The sequence below is a fragment of the Pleuronectes platessa genome, chromosome 14 (assembly GCF_947347685.1).
Source record: "Pleuronectes platessa chromosome 14, fPlePla1.1, whole genome shotgun sequence".
NCBI lineage: Eukaryota > Metazoa > Chordata > Actinopteri > Pleuronectiformes > Pleuronectidae > Pleuronectes > Pleuronectes platessa.
In genome coordinates, this window is record NC_070639.1 from 24557014 (window position 1) to 24573058 (window position 16045).

The window sequence follows — 16045 nt, forward strand, 5'->3', positions numbered from 1 at the left end:
TGTTTCACAGATTCACAGAAAATACACGAGTGTTGTGACCTTGAAAAACCTGTTTCATGTAATTACTCCACAATAATAAGATAATAAATCATGAGAAGGAAAAATCGGTTTCAAATGAACATCTTGATATAATGAGTTCAACACAGTTTAGAGTGACCTTGGTCGACCCTGCTTCTCTGAGTCGTATCTCATGCAGGTGATTAATCTGTGTTAGAGTTCAAGAGAAAAACCACCAGACACCAGGAGTGGATTCACAGTGAAGACACCAGAGCATCTCAGGCTGCTTCCACGTTACTTCATCTTGTGAAGTCAGCAGCTGGCCTTCCCATTGGTGGAGAGCGGTCATGTGATATCTGTGTCAGTGTGGTCGGGGATTAACACTGATACGGAGATCGATTCCATTTGAAAATGATTTTCTAAAACCAAAACTTCGTGGTATGGATGTAGCGTCCATGTTTCTCTTCCTTCTGCACCCTCCCCCTCTCTCCCCCTCTCCCCCTCTCCCCCTCTTCCTGTTATTCAAGTGAGGGCAGCTGAAGTGTAGGAATCATCCGAACGTGTGCAGCTGACTTCCATTCAGAGCCATAATGGCCGACGCTGCGTGCAGCTGAGTCCCATTCAGAACCAGAATGTGCGGTTGATTTCTTCCACGACGCCCAGTTCCGCCACTCGAGCCGTCTGCAGTTCAAAGCAGTTTCAACCCCCCCCCCCCCCCCCCCCGCTCCCTCCTTCCTCCCCCCACTCCCTCCTCCTCTCTGCTGCCAGATTTCTGAAGTTAATCTTTCCCTCTCGCCTGATGTGTGCGGGAGATTGTGCCTCTTAAAGCTTTTTCTTAAGGCTGCTGTGAATAAGCCTCTCATCCGCTCCCGAGTAGCTCTTTGCTCAACACATGCTGAACGTGGACACACACGTGCACACGCACACGCACACGCACACGGTGCAGCTCACTGAACAATGTGATTGTGCTTTCAGGCTGTGTCAGGATATTACAGTGTTTATAAATGATAGATAGATATTGTTGTATTGAAGATAAACCTTAAACTGACAAGAAGGAGATCCTCACAGAGCTCCAGAATAAAACACAGGAAATTTGACCATGACAAAATAAAACCTAGATGGTCACGTCCACTGAGCTGAACGATTCTAGTACATTGAACATATCATGAACACTTGAACAAACATCAGTGTGATGAGAACGTGAAGCTCTGTCCATGTCCCTAAGCTAACATGGAGGAGGTGGAGTGAATGATGTGTAAAGCAGCCAGCCACCAGGGGGCGATAACAAGGATTTGGCTTCACTGACATGTCGTCCATCTTTTTCTACAGTTTATAGACAATTATGTCAATCGACTTATTGATTGATTGATCGGCTCCGGCTTTACAGACCGTGACTTTCAGCAGATGAAGATTCTGTTTTGCTATTTTTCTTTTTAATTGTTATTAGATTGATATTTAATTGGCTTCTCTTTACCTGGGATCCAAACCCACTGCGTTTCAGAAAAGACGATCTGCTTCTCCTCCTCAACCTTTAACCGTCACAGTTCCACTTCCTCCTCTTCACATTTTGTAATCCAGTCACAGCTCTCTGGCCACGTTGCTGCTCATCATGTCCTCCCTCTGTCTGTCCCCTCCCTGTCCTCCCTCTGTCTGTCCCCTCCCTGTCCTCTGTCCTCCCTCTGTCTGTCCCCTCCCTGTCCTCCCTCTGTCTGTCCTCCCTGTCCTCCCTCTGTCTGTCCCCTCCCTGTCCTCTGTCCTCCCTCTGTCTGTCCCCTCCCTGTCCTCCCTCTGTCTGTCCCCTCCCTGTCCTCTGTCCTCCCTCTGTCTGTCCCCTCCCTGTCCTCCCTCTGTCTGTCCTCCCTGTCCTCCCTCTGTCTGTCCCCTCCCTGTCCTCTGTCCTCCCTCTGTCTGTCCCCTCCCTGTCCTCTGTCCTCCCTCTGTCTGTCCCCTCCCTGTCCTCCCTCTGTCTGTCCCCTCCCTGTCCTCCCTCTGTCTGTCCCCTCCCTGTCCTCCCTCTGTCTGTCCCCTCCCTGTCCTCTGTCCTCCCTCTGTCTGTCCCCTCCCTGTCCTCTGTCCTCCCTCTGTCTGTCCCCTCCCTGTCCTCCCTCTGTCTGTCCCCTCCCTGTCCTCCCTCTGTCTGTCCCCTCCCTGTCCTCCCTCTGTCTGTCCCCTCCCTGTCCTCCCTGTCCTCCCTCTGTCTGTCCCCTCCCTGTCCGGCCTCTTGTACGTCGTGGTACAGAGCGCAGCCCGGAGCCAGGCCTGACATTTGCTGCCAGCGACGGGGGGGCAGAGGTGAGGTGACTGGACTGTGGCGTGGGGGGGGGGGATGGCGGTGGAGGAGCACTCGGCTGCATTACTAATGAGATCCCTCTGACCCGCTGTACCTGCTCCAGCAGAGTTACGGGTGAAGCATTTTAACTGCTGGAGTTTGTCTCACAGACTTTCCTCTCGGCTCTCAGCGCTGACGTCCTGCACCGAACCACGTGGCTGATTGTGAGCTGGTGTGGTGTTTGAGTCTGAGCAGGAGTCTCTACCACAGACCTCAGATCTGCACCGCTCAAAAGATTCCAGGAGAAAAAGACTTTTCATTTTTCTCTTTCATTTCTTTCCAGTTTCCCTGTGCCGAGTTCAAATCTGCAAAATGTACATCAGAGTGTTTCGTTCAACTTGAAGTGAAGAACAAGATGATCACCTCATCATCATCTTATCAATCAGTTGATGATTAGCAGCTTATTATAGAATATAGCATATTTTTTAAGTAGACATCCATCATGTGATCATTAGACAGGTGACCTTGTGCGTGTGTGTTTGTTAATGTGATGGCTGCAGGCACACAAACAAACACACACACATGTTCCCATTGGTCAAAGCGACAGTTTACTCAGCAGCACTGCTCATAGTGTTGTGTGTGTGTGTGTCTGTGTGTGTCTGTGCATGTGTGTAGGTGTCTCCTGCATGTTTGGGCACGTTGCCGCTCTACCTCACCCTTCTGACGCTAAGCAGCTTTAGCTCGATCACCATCTGTTCAACCAGTCTGTGTTGGTGCACAAAGACTCCTTACACACCAACACACACGCACACAGACACACACACAGACTCACATACCAGCACCGACACACTCACACATGGCGTTCAGTCTGCTGCAGCCAGGGGTAGTGTTTGTGTTCAGCTGTGAAATCACCACTGAGGTTGTGTGATTTGTGATTTATTTGTTTTGTGTCTGTGGATTTCTGTGAGAGTCGCCTGAACGTTCCCTCATGTTCCTGTTGTGGTGAACGAGTCGGACCCGACAACCTGCTGCTGCTTCATATCACAAGCACACTGCAGTGAAATACACAAAACTCTACAATTACACAGAAGAATACAAAACACATCCATCGTGCAAAATGATAATATATAATAATATAAAGCGTCAGTGTTGTGTTTGGAGTCTGTTTCCTCTGCGCTCCTGCAGGTGTAACAGGATGTTCTTGAGACCCCTGGTTAACGGTGTGTGTTGTTGTTGTTGTTGTTTTCAGGGGGCCCTTCAGCGTGGTGAGGAGATGCATCAACCGGGAGACGGGGCAGCAGTTCGCTGTCAAGATCGTGGACGTGGCCGAGTTCACCTCCAGCCCAGGACTCAGCACAGAGGGTAAGAGGTCACAGCTCATAGATATGACTGAAGAGAATGACTTCTCCCTCCTTCCCTGTTGAACAGTGAAATATGATCAGATCTGTATCCTGACGCTTGTGTGAACATTGTGTTGTTCTACTTCTCGTTCACTCGGTGGCTCACACCCACACTGAGATGAAACCCACCAAATTGATTGGATCTTAATTATAAACCAATCAGACAATTGTTCTCGAATTGATTTCAGATATTCAAGCTAATAAACTATTTTATTCCTCCGCGCCGGCGATACCCGGTTACGTCAGTTTCTGTCAAGAACACTGTAAAGGAATATTTGGTAAAACATTCATTTGGACGATAAGCTGCTTAGATTTGAGTTGGCGGTGAAAGGTGAGTGTTTGTTATGTTTCATCTCAAGTCTCCCGTCGATAACCAGGAGTTCACTTCCTCCTGGTGGCGTCACACGCTGCCTCTCTGCAAAGCTCTGGAGAGGATGGTTGAGGATGAGAAGGAACATGGACGTGTTCCAGACGTGACATCAGAGATGTTCCACTGCACATGATGACGTTTTACTTTCTAGTCTCTGAACTCTCTCATCCCAGCTCGTACAGTAAACCAGGAGGTAGAGTGCTGTGTGGGGAGGCAGCAGCTCTACCTGCTTCACCACTTCATTACAGCCGTCACCTGCACACGGTGGCGTCTGTTAGCTGTCCCTTCTCTACGAGTCCAGATTAAATTTTCTGGGTATTTTGTCATTTCTCTGTTTTCACATGAAGCTCTGATGAAAATCAATCCTGAAGGATCACAGAAAACTCTGATCTGAAAGTTTTCCATTGTAGCTTGTCCAACACTGTGCCGGTGCCATTTCTCTTCATCGGCATTATTTATGTTCACACTTGTGTGTGTGTGTGTTTGTTTCCTGGTCAGCACACTCCCTGGTCATTTATATCTAATCACAGTCCTTCCTCTGTAGCCCTCAGAAATCCATCAAACCCCAAAACCACACGTCAGCTTCTCATTGTTGATTTGTTTTTATTTTCATCCCCCAACCCCCCGTCTCTATCTCTCTCTCTGTCTCTCTTTCTCTCTCTCACTCTCTCTCTCTCTCTCTCTCTCTCTCTCTCTCTCTCTCTCTCTCTGGTTGTTGTTCTGTGGTTTCACTTGAGCAGACAGCTGTAACACAGTAATGAAGCACACATGCAAACACCCTGAACGGATACAGACCAAGGGAAGTGGGTCAAATGATTTGTGTCTCTGCAATGGACTGGGCAGGGGGGGCCTGACACACACACACACACACACACACACACACACACACACACACACACACACACACACACACACACACACACACACACACACACACACACACACAGACACACACACACACACAGACACACACACACACACAGACACACACACCAGCTTGTTTCTCTGCAGCCTGTCCGGAGGCCTGTCTGATGAATAGGTCAGACTTCCGAGGGGAAGAGAGAGAAAAGCCAGAGAATGAGTAAATTCATCATGTGCCATCGCTTCCTCACGCTGCTCCACCTCCTCTGTTCTCTCATTCCTTCACTCTCTCCTTCTCCTCTTCCTCTCTTTCCCTCCACTCTTCATTTCCTCTCCCGTCTCTCACCTCCTCCATCTTTCACCTGCAGAGCTGTTGAAGCTGCAGCTCTGTGGTTTTCTGTTTCCATTAGATTGTTGTGACATGTTCTAACTGGGAAACCAGTGTCAGGTCTGGAACACACACAGACACACTATCACAACACACAACTGTGGGTGTGTGTTGTGTAGCTGTGGAAGCATGGCTGCCTCCTCCTGTGAGCTTTGACTCCCAGCAGGAGGAACATGGATCCCTGTAGAGATCACGTCTGTTCACTCAATAAGACTCTGACACATGAACAGAAAGTGAAGCTGGGGAACCAAACATCACGTAAACAGCTGGAGAGGGAGATGACACAAGGCTGATGATGGTGACGGAGAACCACAGAGAACCACAGAGAACCACAGAGAACCACAGAGAGCCACAGAGAGCCACAGAGAGCCACAGAGATCCACAGAGAGCCACAGAGAACCACAGAGAACCACAGAGTCCCACAGAGTCCCACAGAGTCCCACAGAGTCCCACAGAGTCCCACAGAGTCCCACAGAGTCCCACAGAGTCCCACAGAGTCCCACAGAGTCCCACAGAGAACCACAGAGAACCACAGAGTCCCACAGAGTCCCACAGAGTCCCACAGAGTCCCACAGAGTCCCACAGAGTCCCACAGAGTCCCACAGAGTCCCACAGAGTCCCACAGAGTCCCACAGAGAACCACAGAGAACCACAGAGATCCACAGAAAACCACAGAGATCCACAGAAAACCACAGAGAACCACAGAAAACCACAGAGAACCACAGAGATCCAGGCTTCACAACCTTGTTCCACTTGTTCCGTCATTAGAACACATCCACATCTTTACACTCTTTTGTCCTCATGAGTCTGTAGCGTCCCACGGGAAATGTCCCACAGCACTTCCTGCTTCCTGCACTTCGACCACAGCATCAGTTGCATTGAGTGCTAATGCACTCTCTCTCTCTCTCACACTCACACACAGACACACACATACAAGCAGTGGACGTGTCGTCCCTGCAGTGGTCTTCAGCTCGGTCAAATTGTCGAGTGGATTTTCTTCCCATGTGATAAAGTGTCTGTGGTGATCTCCAGCACAGTGACAGTGACGGAGCTGATCCAGAAGACACTAGCTGCTGTGAGGCCCTGGAGGAGGCCACTCATCCAGCTCAGCAGCGTTAGCTTCCTGTTGGAGTTAGCCACCGCTCGTCCTCGTCCTCGGAGGATTAGTGTGATGATGAGAGCAGAGGCTCAGGGCGTCAACTCAGAAGCTTTAATTAAAATGTCACTGCATACATAGCAGCCCATTACAGTGACTTAGCATTATAGTTTGTGTGTGTGTGTACGTGTGTGTGTACGTGTGTGTGTGTGTGTTGTGGCCTCCAGCGGGATGTGGAGTATTTCATGTTTTCCTCAGCAGTCCAGTGAGGTGTATGTATATTCTGGCTCCATCTGCTGCTGTTTCACCACGAGAGGCGGATATTAAAAGTTAATATAATAAACGTAAGAGCGCTGCTGATGGAATCTGAGGGAATGAGACCGAGCTGCATCATGAAGCTGGAGATGGAGATCTCTGTGCTCCAGAGGAATGGAGGAAACGATGGAGACTGGAACAGCTTCAGTTTTCAGCTGCTCACAAACTGAAATGAATCTTCAGGTTTTGAAACCTGACGTCAGACTTTTGTATGAACGATAATAAACATCACTGAAAATAATAGGAGTGATACAAACAAGCAGCACTAGTGTTGTTGTCACTAGCTCGGTGATGAAGGTCACATCACAGAAAGTTTCCTCCTTTTCTTCTTATAATTGCTCTTCTACCTCATCGTCCTTCTTCATTCTCCTCTTCTACTTCTTCCTTTTTCTCTTCTTCCTCCACCTCCTCATCCTATTCTTCTCTTTCTTCCTCCTCCTCCTCTTCCTCTTCTTCATTCTCCTCTTCTACCTCATCGTCCTTCTTCATTCTCCTCTTCCTCTTCTTCCTTTTTCACTTTTCCCTCCACCTCCTCCTCTTCCCCTTGTCCTTCTTTTTAATGAGTTAGTTTCTCCATGTGAAAATGTTCCCCCAACACCAGACTCTGTATTGATGGAACACACCAGGTAGTTTCCCCTGGAGCAGCTTTGTTCTCCAGCTCTGACACAGAAGCTCTGAAAAGATGAGATTATGAAAGTGGAGAACACCCGGACACCTCTCCTCCGTGCTTCTCTCCGTTCCTCACCCTCTCCAGTCACGAGGATCTGAACCCTGCAGCCTCCTCATCTCCACAGCTCTGCATTTCAAACAGTTTGACTCTGAGGTTTCCTGCAGCTCCACAGAAAGCTCCTCTGAGGTCTCACATGCAAACTGGCAACAGGTCTCGTTTGGCTCCAGTGACGTATGTTTGTATCACTCCTGTTATTTCAGATCCTCATACTGTTGCTGGAAATAAGCATCTCCCACTTTAATTGGTTCCTAATGAAGGGGGTATGGGGGGGGGGGTTACTGAAGCTGAAAGGAACCATGCAGACTCGCTCTTTAGAGGAATCACTGGGGAGAGGAAACAGCTTCTCACACCAGCACAACAACACAAAGCTCTTTTCTCCTGAGACACACAAGAAATAAGAATCTGTACATTTCATTTGGTTACAGGTGAAAAACACTCAGAGACGTGTGTGAGGTTTTACAGTTTAACTATAAGTTTAATAGAAAATACAAATACAACCAAATATGTTGAACTTGAATAAAGAAAATGAGCGTTTTCTTGTCTGGATTTATTCTGTGTTGATAGAATATGGATCTGTAAGCTTGTGGTTATAATATCTGTTTGTGTGTTTGTGTTTCAGATCTGAAGAGGGAGGCGAGTATCTGTCACATGCTGAAACACCCCCACATCGTGGAGCTGCTGGAGACGTACAGCTCCGATGGGATGCTCTACATGGTGTTTGAGTAGTAAGGATCACACACACACACACACACACACACACACACACACACACACACACACACACTCTCACACGGGGGGGGGGGTAAGAGTCAGTGCTGCACCTGTAGGAGACCAGGGTGGAGGTGTCACGGTGGCAGAGTGTGAAGAAGAGGTGGTTTGTGGGAGATACAGTGAGAAGGGCGACAGCGTCAGAGGAGGGGGGGCCTGCAGCGGTTTTATATAATCTGCACTGATATGAGGAAGCTTGTTAGCTGAGGGAGGGGGAGGGGGTGGGGTAATAAAGGAGTGCAGCACTGTATATATGAGGGGAGAGAGATGAGATTAAGATTTCACACTCGCTGCTACCTCCAGCTCTTCTCAGAGCCGCTCCATCTCTCCATCTCTCCTCTTCTTCCAGAACTAATTCCTTTATCGTTTAATTCCGTTATCGCCGAACAGGAAAGTGCTCGGGCTTCACACGGCTCGGCCGGTGCAGGACACTCTCCATGAAGAGCAGGAGAACTCCATTTAAAGGGTTTTCACAGGTTGCTCTGCAGCTGGTTGGTTCTCACACTGACGCAGGCGTGGGCCTGCAGGTGGATCGAGACGTTTCCTCTGAGACGCCACTGAGCAAACAGAGAAGATAGATGCTCCACATGTCTCTGTCTCTCCCAGGACTCCCTGCTGGAGAACCAAGCTGAATGTGAGGTGATAGAAGGAGGAGGGGGGAGGAGGAGGGGGGGGGGGGAGGGGGGATGTGCTGCAGCCAATTCCTACATAACAGGTTTAATTGGTGCAGAGGCTTAGTGACAATAAAGAGAAGGTTTCAGTAATTGGGTGGAAGAAGAAGAACAGAGTGACAGAGCTGAAGCTCACTGCAGCAGCTCATTGATCGTGGAGACAACCTTCTGCTGGAACCGGGTTCTAACTGGAACCTGCTTCTAACTGGAACCTGGTTCTAACTGGAGCCTGGTTCTTACTGGAACCGGGTTCTTACTGGAACCGGGTTCTAACTGGAACCTGGTTCTAACTGGAACCTGGCTCTTACTGGAACCTGGTTCTTACTGGAACCTGGTTCTAACTGGAACCTGGTTCTAACTGGAACCTGGTTCTTACTGGAGCCTGGTTCTTACTGGAACCTGGTTCTAACTGGAGCCTGGTTCTAACTGGAGCCTGGTTCTAACTGGAACCTGGTTCTAACTGGAACCTGGTTCTTACTGGAGCCTGGTTCTTACTGGAGCCTGGTTCTAACTGGAGCCTGGTTCTAACTGGAACCTGGTTCTTACTGGAACCTGGTTCTAACTGGAACCTGGTTCTAACTGGAGCCTGGTTCTAACTGGAACCTTCAAACGACTCCAGAGGGATCTTCTAAACGTGAAGACATCAGAGCTCACAGTCACATCATCTCCTGAAGAATAAAACTCTCAGTCGTCATCACCTGCTTCTATTTGGTGATTCACGTCTGACCCTTATGAACAATTAAGTTGTAAATAAGATTTGTCTGCGTGTTTATTAATTGATTAATCCATTGATTTGATTTTCTGCTCCTGAATGATTTATGAAATAGATTAAAATAAATTATTATACACTGGTGGGAGTCAGAGACAGTGATAAATGTGGAAACATGAATTAATGCAGTTGTTGAGAAGAATGAAACAAGCAGGGATTGATCTCTTTGTGAAAAATGAAAGAGATATTGATTAGGTATCTTATTAATAATGTAGATCTAATACAGTATCAGATACAATGTGCAAAATACAGATTCTTATTTTTGTACCTTGAAATGTACCTGAACAATAAAAGCGCCCTCTGGTGGAGCTGCCATGGAAGTTAATTATGAGCCTTTGTGTTGTATTAATCAGACATATTCTCAGATTCTAACACGTGTCTCAATCAACTGACACTGAAATCTCATATTAATAAAACCTGTGACTGTGTCCGTCCCCGTGATGCAGCTGTTTTCTGTCTGTGTCCTCAGAGACATAATCACAGCTTCTCGTCCCCGAGCCGAGTCTCGTCCTCCCCTGTGGGACCGATCACAAGTGTTGAGGTTTTAATAGGAGTGACCCCCCCCCCCACCCCGCCTCACTGACCCTCTCTCTCTCTCTCTCTCTCTCTCTCTCTCTCTCTCTCTCTCTCTCTCTCTCTGTCAGTATGGACGGAGCCGACCTGTGCTTTGAGATCGTGAAGCGAGCCGACGCTGGGTTCGTGTACAGTGAAGCCGTGGCCAGGTAACCTGCCCCCCCCCCCCCCCTGCTCTTTCTTGAGTTCTGTGTGTGTGTTGTGCGTTCACTGGAGAAGTCAACACTTTCCTGTTGTGTGTTTGTGTAGTCACTACATGAGACAGATCCTGGAGGCGCTGCGCTACTGCCACGACAACAACGTCATCCACCGAGACGTCAAGGTAAGTGTCCAATCAGGTGGAGGTTCACTGCTGACCTGTGGGGGGGGGGGGGGCATCTACGACCAAATCAACTCACCTGCTCACAGAAGTTACAGACTTCAGATGATATCAAGATAAACACGTTAGTAAATGACCGTGAAACCACTGGATTGACGATGAGACTCTTCTGTAGAATCAGCTTGTGGTGCTTCTCCCTCACGTGGTGATTGTGTGATTGTGTGTGTGTGATTTCACGTGTGTGTGAACAGACTGTTGCCTGCGTCACTGCAGTTGCTGTGTGATTGTGCATCAGGCCCTGGTAATTGTGTGTCCTGCAGGTAGCTGTTGTGTCTCAGCCGGATTGAAGCCACTCTGATAAAGAGTAGAATCAGCCTGGTTTCTATGAGGGGGGGGGGGGGGGGCTGTCTCCTCAGTAGTGACTTTAATGCTCAGTGTGTGGATCAGTGTGTCTCTCTGTTAGTCACCGTAGTCTTCATCCTCATATCTCAGTACCTCAGTGTGTGGGTCCTGCTGAATCCCAGACTCATTATATAGAAGTGTGTGTGTCTGTGTGTGTGTCTGTCTGTGTGTGTGTGTGTGTGTGTCTGTCTGTGTGTGTGTCACCCACAGAGATCAGGCTTCGCACCAGATTCACAATGAGTCGACTTCCTCTTGATACATTTCTCCCACGTTATCGCTCAGACGGAGAAGAGGAGCATTTACTGGAACTGAAAATCATTTCACTTCCACTTTGGCTCTTTTCATTTTCCAGGAGTTTAACATTTAAAACAGCTGTCTGGCTCGTTTGTCTTTTTATGAGGAAAAAAAACTTAATTATTGAATCTGTGATTCAGTTTTACAACATCAGATTAATCCAGCGTTTAATAATGAATAACTATGTTCCTTCTGATGATGACAAACACACACACACACACACACACGCACACACACACACATTCATTCTGATAACATGACCCTTTATTTGGTAAAGATAGGTTTTCTCATTAGCAGCTAATAAGCAGTCAGACTAATGGAAGCAGTTACACAACAAACTGTGTGTGTGTGTGTGTGTGTGTGTGTGTGTGTGTGTGTGTGAGAACAGTGTGTTACAAATGCAGCTTTGACATTGGTGCAGACGTTCGCTTCTATTATCATCATTTATCAGTGAGTCTGAGCTCCTGTTTATCAGATGTTCTGTGTGAGATGTATGCCCTTTACAGGAAACACACACAAACACACACACACACACTGTCATTGCTGCATATAGATCAGTGTGGGTTTGCCGCTTCCTCCCATGCATGAAAGTCACTGACTTCATTTACATCCTGATGTGTGTAAATCACCGTGATGTCTCGGTATTTATCTTCACTTCAGCACAGACCACCTTGTGTGTGTGTGTGTGTGTGTTTGACTGTGTAGGTGTGTGTAGATGTGTGTAGGTGTGCGTGTGTTTGTGTGTCTCTGTGGATCTGAGTCTTTGCCTGTGGCCGTCTGACAGCTACAAACGGCGTGGATGCAAAGTCACAGTCACACTGAGGGGACGGGTTTGTGCGACTTGGTTTTGATCCAGAAGTTGTGCGAGCTGCGTGTGAAGGTGAACTTTTCTCTTCTGAGACTCTTCACTCGTCCGGTGTGCGTGCGGCAGCGAGGAGGTTTGAAGTCGTGTTTGATCCGCGCTGCACAGAACCCGACACCGAGCGGAGCAGCTCAACAAATCCAGAAACAAAGTTTTGATGCAAACACACACGATGCAGGAAGCCTCCTCCCAGCAGTGAGCCTGTTGTGCAGGTGAGCTGAGGTGAAGGGATCTTCCCTCTCAGCCTCTGTGCAGCTTCAGGTTGTTTGGCTTCCTGCAATAGAAACCAGGAGTCTCTGCAGGACGCCAGACACTCTGCACCAGCGTTCAAGATGTCTGCCTGCGTGATGAAGATCTCTTCTTACTCGTGGTTAAAGTCGTGTGCTGCAGTGTCACAACACGGGAAGAGGATCCCAGCTTGTGTCTGTGTTTGAGTCTATTTCAGTCCGGACTCAGGGAAGCATGTAGCTGCTGCCTGTGGCTCCGTGTGCATGTGGGTGCACAGCCTGGTCCGGGGGGGGGGGGGGGGGGGGTACTGAGGATTTGCACCTCTTATTTTAGTTGCTCAGTCAAATTGTGTTTTTCCTGATTCACTGAAAAAAGCAGCTTCTCTGAAAATCCCGTGTTTGGTTTAGTGCGTCACCGCTTTGATGCGTCTGATGGATCATAAGCAGCTCAGCTCATATGTGAAGCACATTCATATTTATCAGTTACTGAGAATATTTGTCAATTATCTTCACACACTTGAGTTTTGATGACAACTGACATCTTCAGACTGTTTGACAAACATTCAATCACAGCTTCAGCACCCAGAAGATGAAGATCCTTGTGTATTGTTTTGTGTTGTGTGACACATTGTACAGTTCTTCGGCTGCTGCAGCACTTTGGACCAGGAAACATTTCCCCATTGGGACGATACTGTATTTCTGAAATCTCCTCATCACCTCCAGCTCTGAGCTCGTTCTCGTCTCCCCTCGCTCCCTGTGTGTGTCTCTTCTTGTCTTCATATCTTTGTGCGAGTTGTGTGTTCGTCCTGCAGCTCGTATTCGTAGATGTGGGATCTGCCCGGCTGCCCACACGGGCCCTCGAGGGACTCACAGCTGCAGGGGCCACACTTCACAGACCATCATCTTCTTCACAAACTCTCCTGATACACATCTCGATCCAGATTCTGCACAAACACCACTGCATGTTCTCCATCAATAATTTACACACAATTACTGAACAGGGTTTGAGACACACACATATATCAAATATTAATCAGCTGCTGCAGCACATGAGGAGCTTGAAGAAATGATTCCATGTAAACTTAATAAATGACAGATTTTATTTCACATTTAAATTTGATTTGGCAACAAATGTCTTTGGATGAAAACATTTCATATAAATATATAAGTCGACTTTATTCTTGGGTCAAATGACTTCAATCACTTTCCAGGTTTAATCGATTCTTCTGCTTCTACAAAACACTTTCATGACTCAAGTCCCCGGTGGGCGTGGCTAAGCCCCCCCCCCCCACCGGTCCCTTGTGACCGGCACTTCCTGTGTCCGACCCCGGCGCCGCTCTGCCTCGGACCTGGTGCCGGCTGCGTCCTAAAAGAAGCAGGGTTTGGTGATGGAAGGTTTTGTCCAACAGGAAGTACATCACCGGGTCGGTTGAGCCTCTGAGAGTCGCCAGGAGGAGCAGGCAGTTCTTCAGCTGGAGGAGGAAGAGGAGGAGGAAGCTCATCATCATTATTGTTTTATAGAAAATCAGATGAATGTGCGTGAAGGTGTTGCATCACCTCGATGAGGGTGGAGAGAGGGTGACAGTGGGTGTGGGTGTTCGGTGGAGACGTGAGCTGACGCTGGTGATGAGCCTCAGAGATGAAGATGGGTTTGAAGATGTGATACGGCAGCAGACAAACTGAGAGAACCACCTGGAACAAGCAGGTTCAAACCAGACACGTGATGCTCAACCCGATGAGACTGAAGTGAGCTTGAGAGCCCGGGTGTACCTGTATGATGACGATGTTCCGGAGGGCTCGGCCCAGCAGGCTCTGGGAGCTGGAGATGTTTGAACTGTGGCGGGAGCGTCTGAGGTGCCTCAGCAGGGTCATGTAGAACAGCAGCACCAGCAGGTAGAAGATGAAGAACATGAGAAGAAGAGGAACGTTGAACGCTGCAGACAGACTCCCCCCGATCTCCACCGCAGGACTGTAGCACACCTCCTCACCTCCTCCCTCCTCAGCTGCTCCATCAGCTGAGGAGCTGCTGATGGTAGCTTCATTCACTGAGTAGTAGACTGTCACCGGCACGATGCCCCCCACGGCCACCACCCACACCGTCGCACACACCCATCTGGCGAAGGAGGCCCTCAGCAGGCGGGTGAAGAAGGTGTGTGGCAGCAGGGTGGTGCAGGCGCTCGGCCGGGAGGCGTGGGTGTGCTGGATGAGGACTGCAAAGCGGCAGAGGGCCACCCAGGTGAGGATCACCAGGCTTATGTAGACGTTAATGTGGAGCACTGGGGTGATGGCGTGCAGGACCAGCTGACACAGGGCGCCGCTCAGCCTCCAGGCCGAGCCCCAGGCGTAGTAGGCGGCGAGGAAGGGCGCGGTGAGGGACAGCAGCAGGTTGGAGACACTCAGGTGGGACAGATAGACGTGGGTGGGGGAGCGGGTGGAGATGCACCGAAGGAACACCCACAACGAGAGAGCGTTACCTGGGAGAGCGGTGAGGAAGAGGAGCGTGTACATGGAGGGGAGGAAGATCCGAGTGGCAGCAGAGGGACAGAGACAGAAAACAGAGGAGGAGGAGGAGGAGGAGGAGGAGGAGGAGGAGGAGGAGTTGTCTGGTGGGAGAGAGGACGCTGTGAAATCCATTTGATCTGAAAGATAAACAAACTTCATGAGTTCCTCAGCATCATTCATATTTCAGAGGTGTGATGTGACTGGAGACTCGTTCACACCGGGTCGGGTTCAGAGCTTCAGACTCTTCAGGTCAGTCTGAACCTGAACATCAGGTGTGAACGGTTGCTCAGAGCAGAGGAGGAGTTCTGGGTCTGGATCAAACTGAACCAGGTTCTGTTCCAGAGTGAAAACACTTTGTTGGAGAGTTTGGACTTTTGGACAAATCACAGGAAGAAGAGACAGAATTAAACAAAAGAAGAAGAAGAAGAAGAAGAGGAAGAAGAAGAAGAAGAAGAAGAGGAAGCGGAAGCAGCTGCCATCTTCACCTCCGACGATATAATCTTTGAACCACAAGGAAGTTTGTTTGGTGCATTTGAACTAGTGTAGAGTACTTTAGTACTGCGGAGTACTGTAGAGTACTGTAGTACTGCGGAGTACTGTAGAGTACTGTAGTACTGTGGAGTACTGTGGAGTACTGTAGTACTGTGGAGTACTGTAGAGTACTGCAGCTGAAGGAGCTGATGCTGCTAGTGGTACCATCAGGATGTAACGATGGCCACCACATGAAGCTCCTCACTCAGGACGACAGAATTCTTTAGTTCCTGAATTTCAATGTGAAACCAGAAGAACACGTGAAGCTTCTGACTCTGAAGATCGATGTCAGCTTCATAACAGCAGCTTGAACAAGCTTCTTTATTTTTAGAACATTATTTTGAGTTGGGTGAAGAGGCGGCTGATAAACTAATTTAAGGTTGGTGGTTCAACGTCCTTTAGCAAGATAAAAAAGTGTTATAATTAAATGTTAAATGTTTATGTAAGTGAGTTTTTAAATTAAAACACAACAGAACTAATAAAACCTTGATGTCCAGTTGCTTTAGAGCCAGTCGTGGGTTGAGAGGAGAACTGGTCCAGCTCCAGTGTGTGTTAGTGGTGTGGTACGTACCAGTGACTGCAGCTTCACTCCCCTCACATGAAACAGATGTTGACACAAGCAGAACGTGGTTGTGAGCAGCATCAAGTCCAGCTTCTCTCTAACACTTCACAGACTCACAATCTGTTGTGGGTTGGATTTT

General features: G+C 48.6%; 1 protein-coding gene across 1 annotated transcript in view; it reads left to right on the forward strand.

Annotated features, from left to right (window-relative positions):
• The window catches only part of caska (calcium/calmodulin-dependent serine protein kinase a), a 65031-nt gene that overhangs the window by 26081 nt on the left and 22905 nt on the right, over window positions 1-16045 (forward strand). The window contains 4 exon segments of the mRNA XM_053440465.1: window positions 3516-3628; window positions 8046-8151; window positions 10279-10356; window positions 10457-10529. Of these exon segments, the coding sequence (XP_053296440.1) occupies window positions 3516-3628; window positions 8046-8151; window positions 10279-10356; window positions 10457-10529 (370 nt within the window).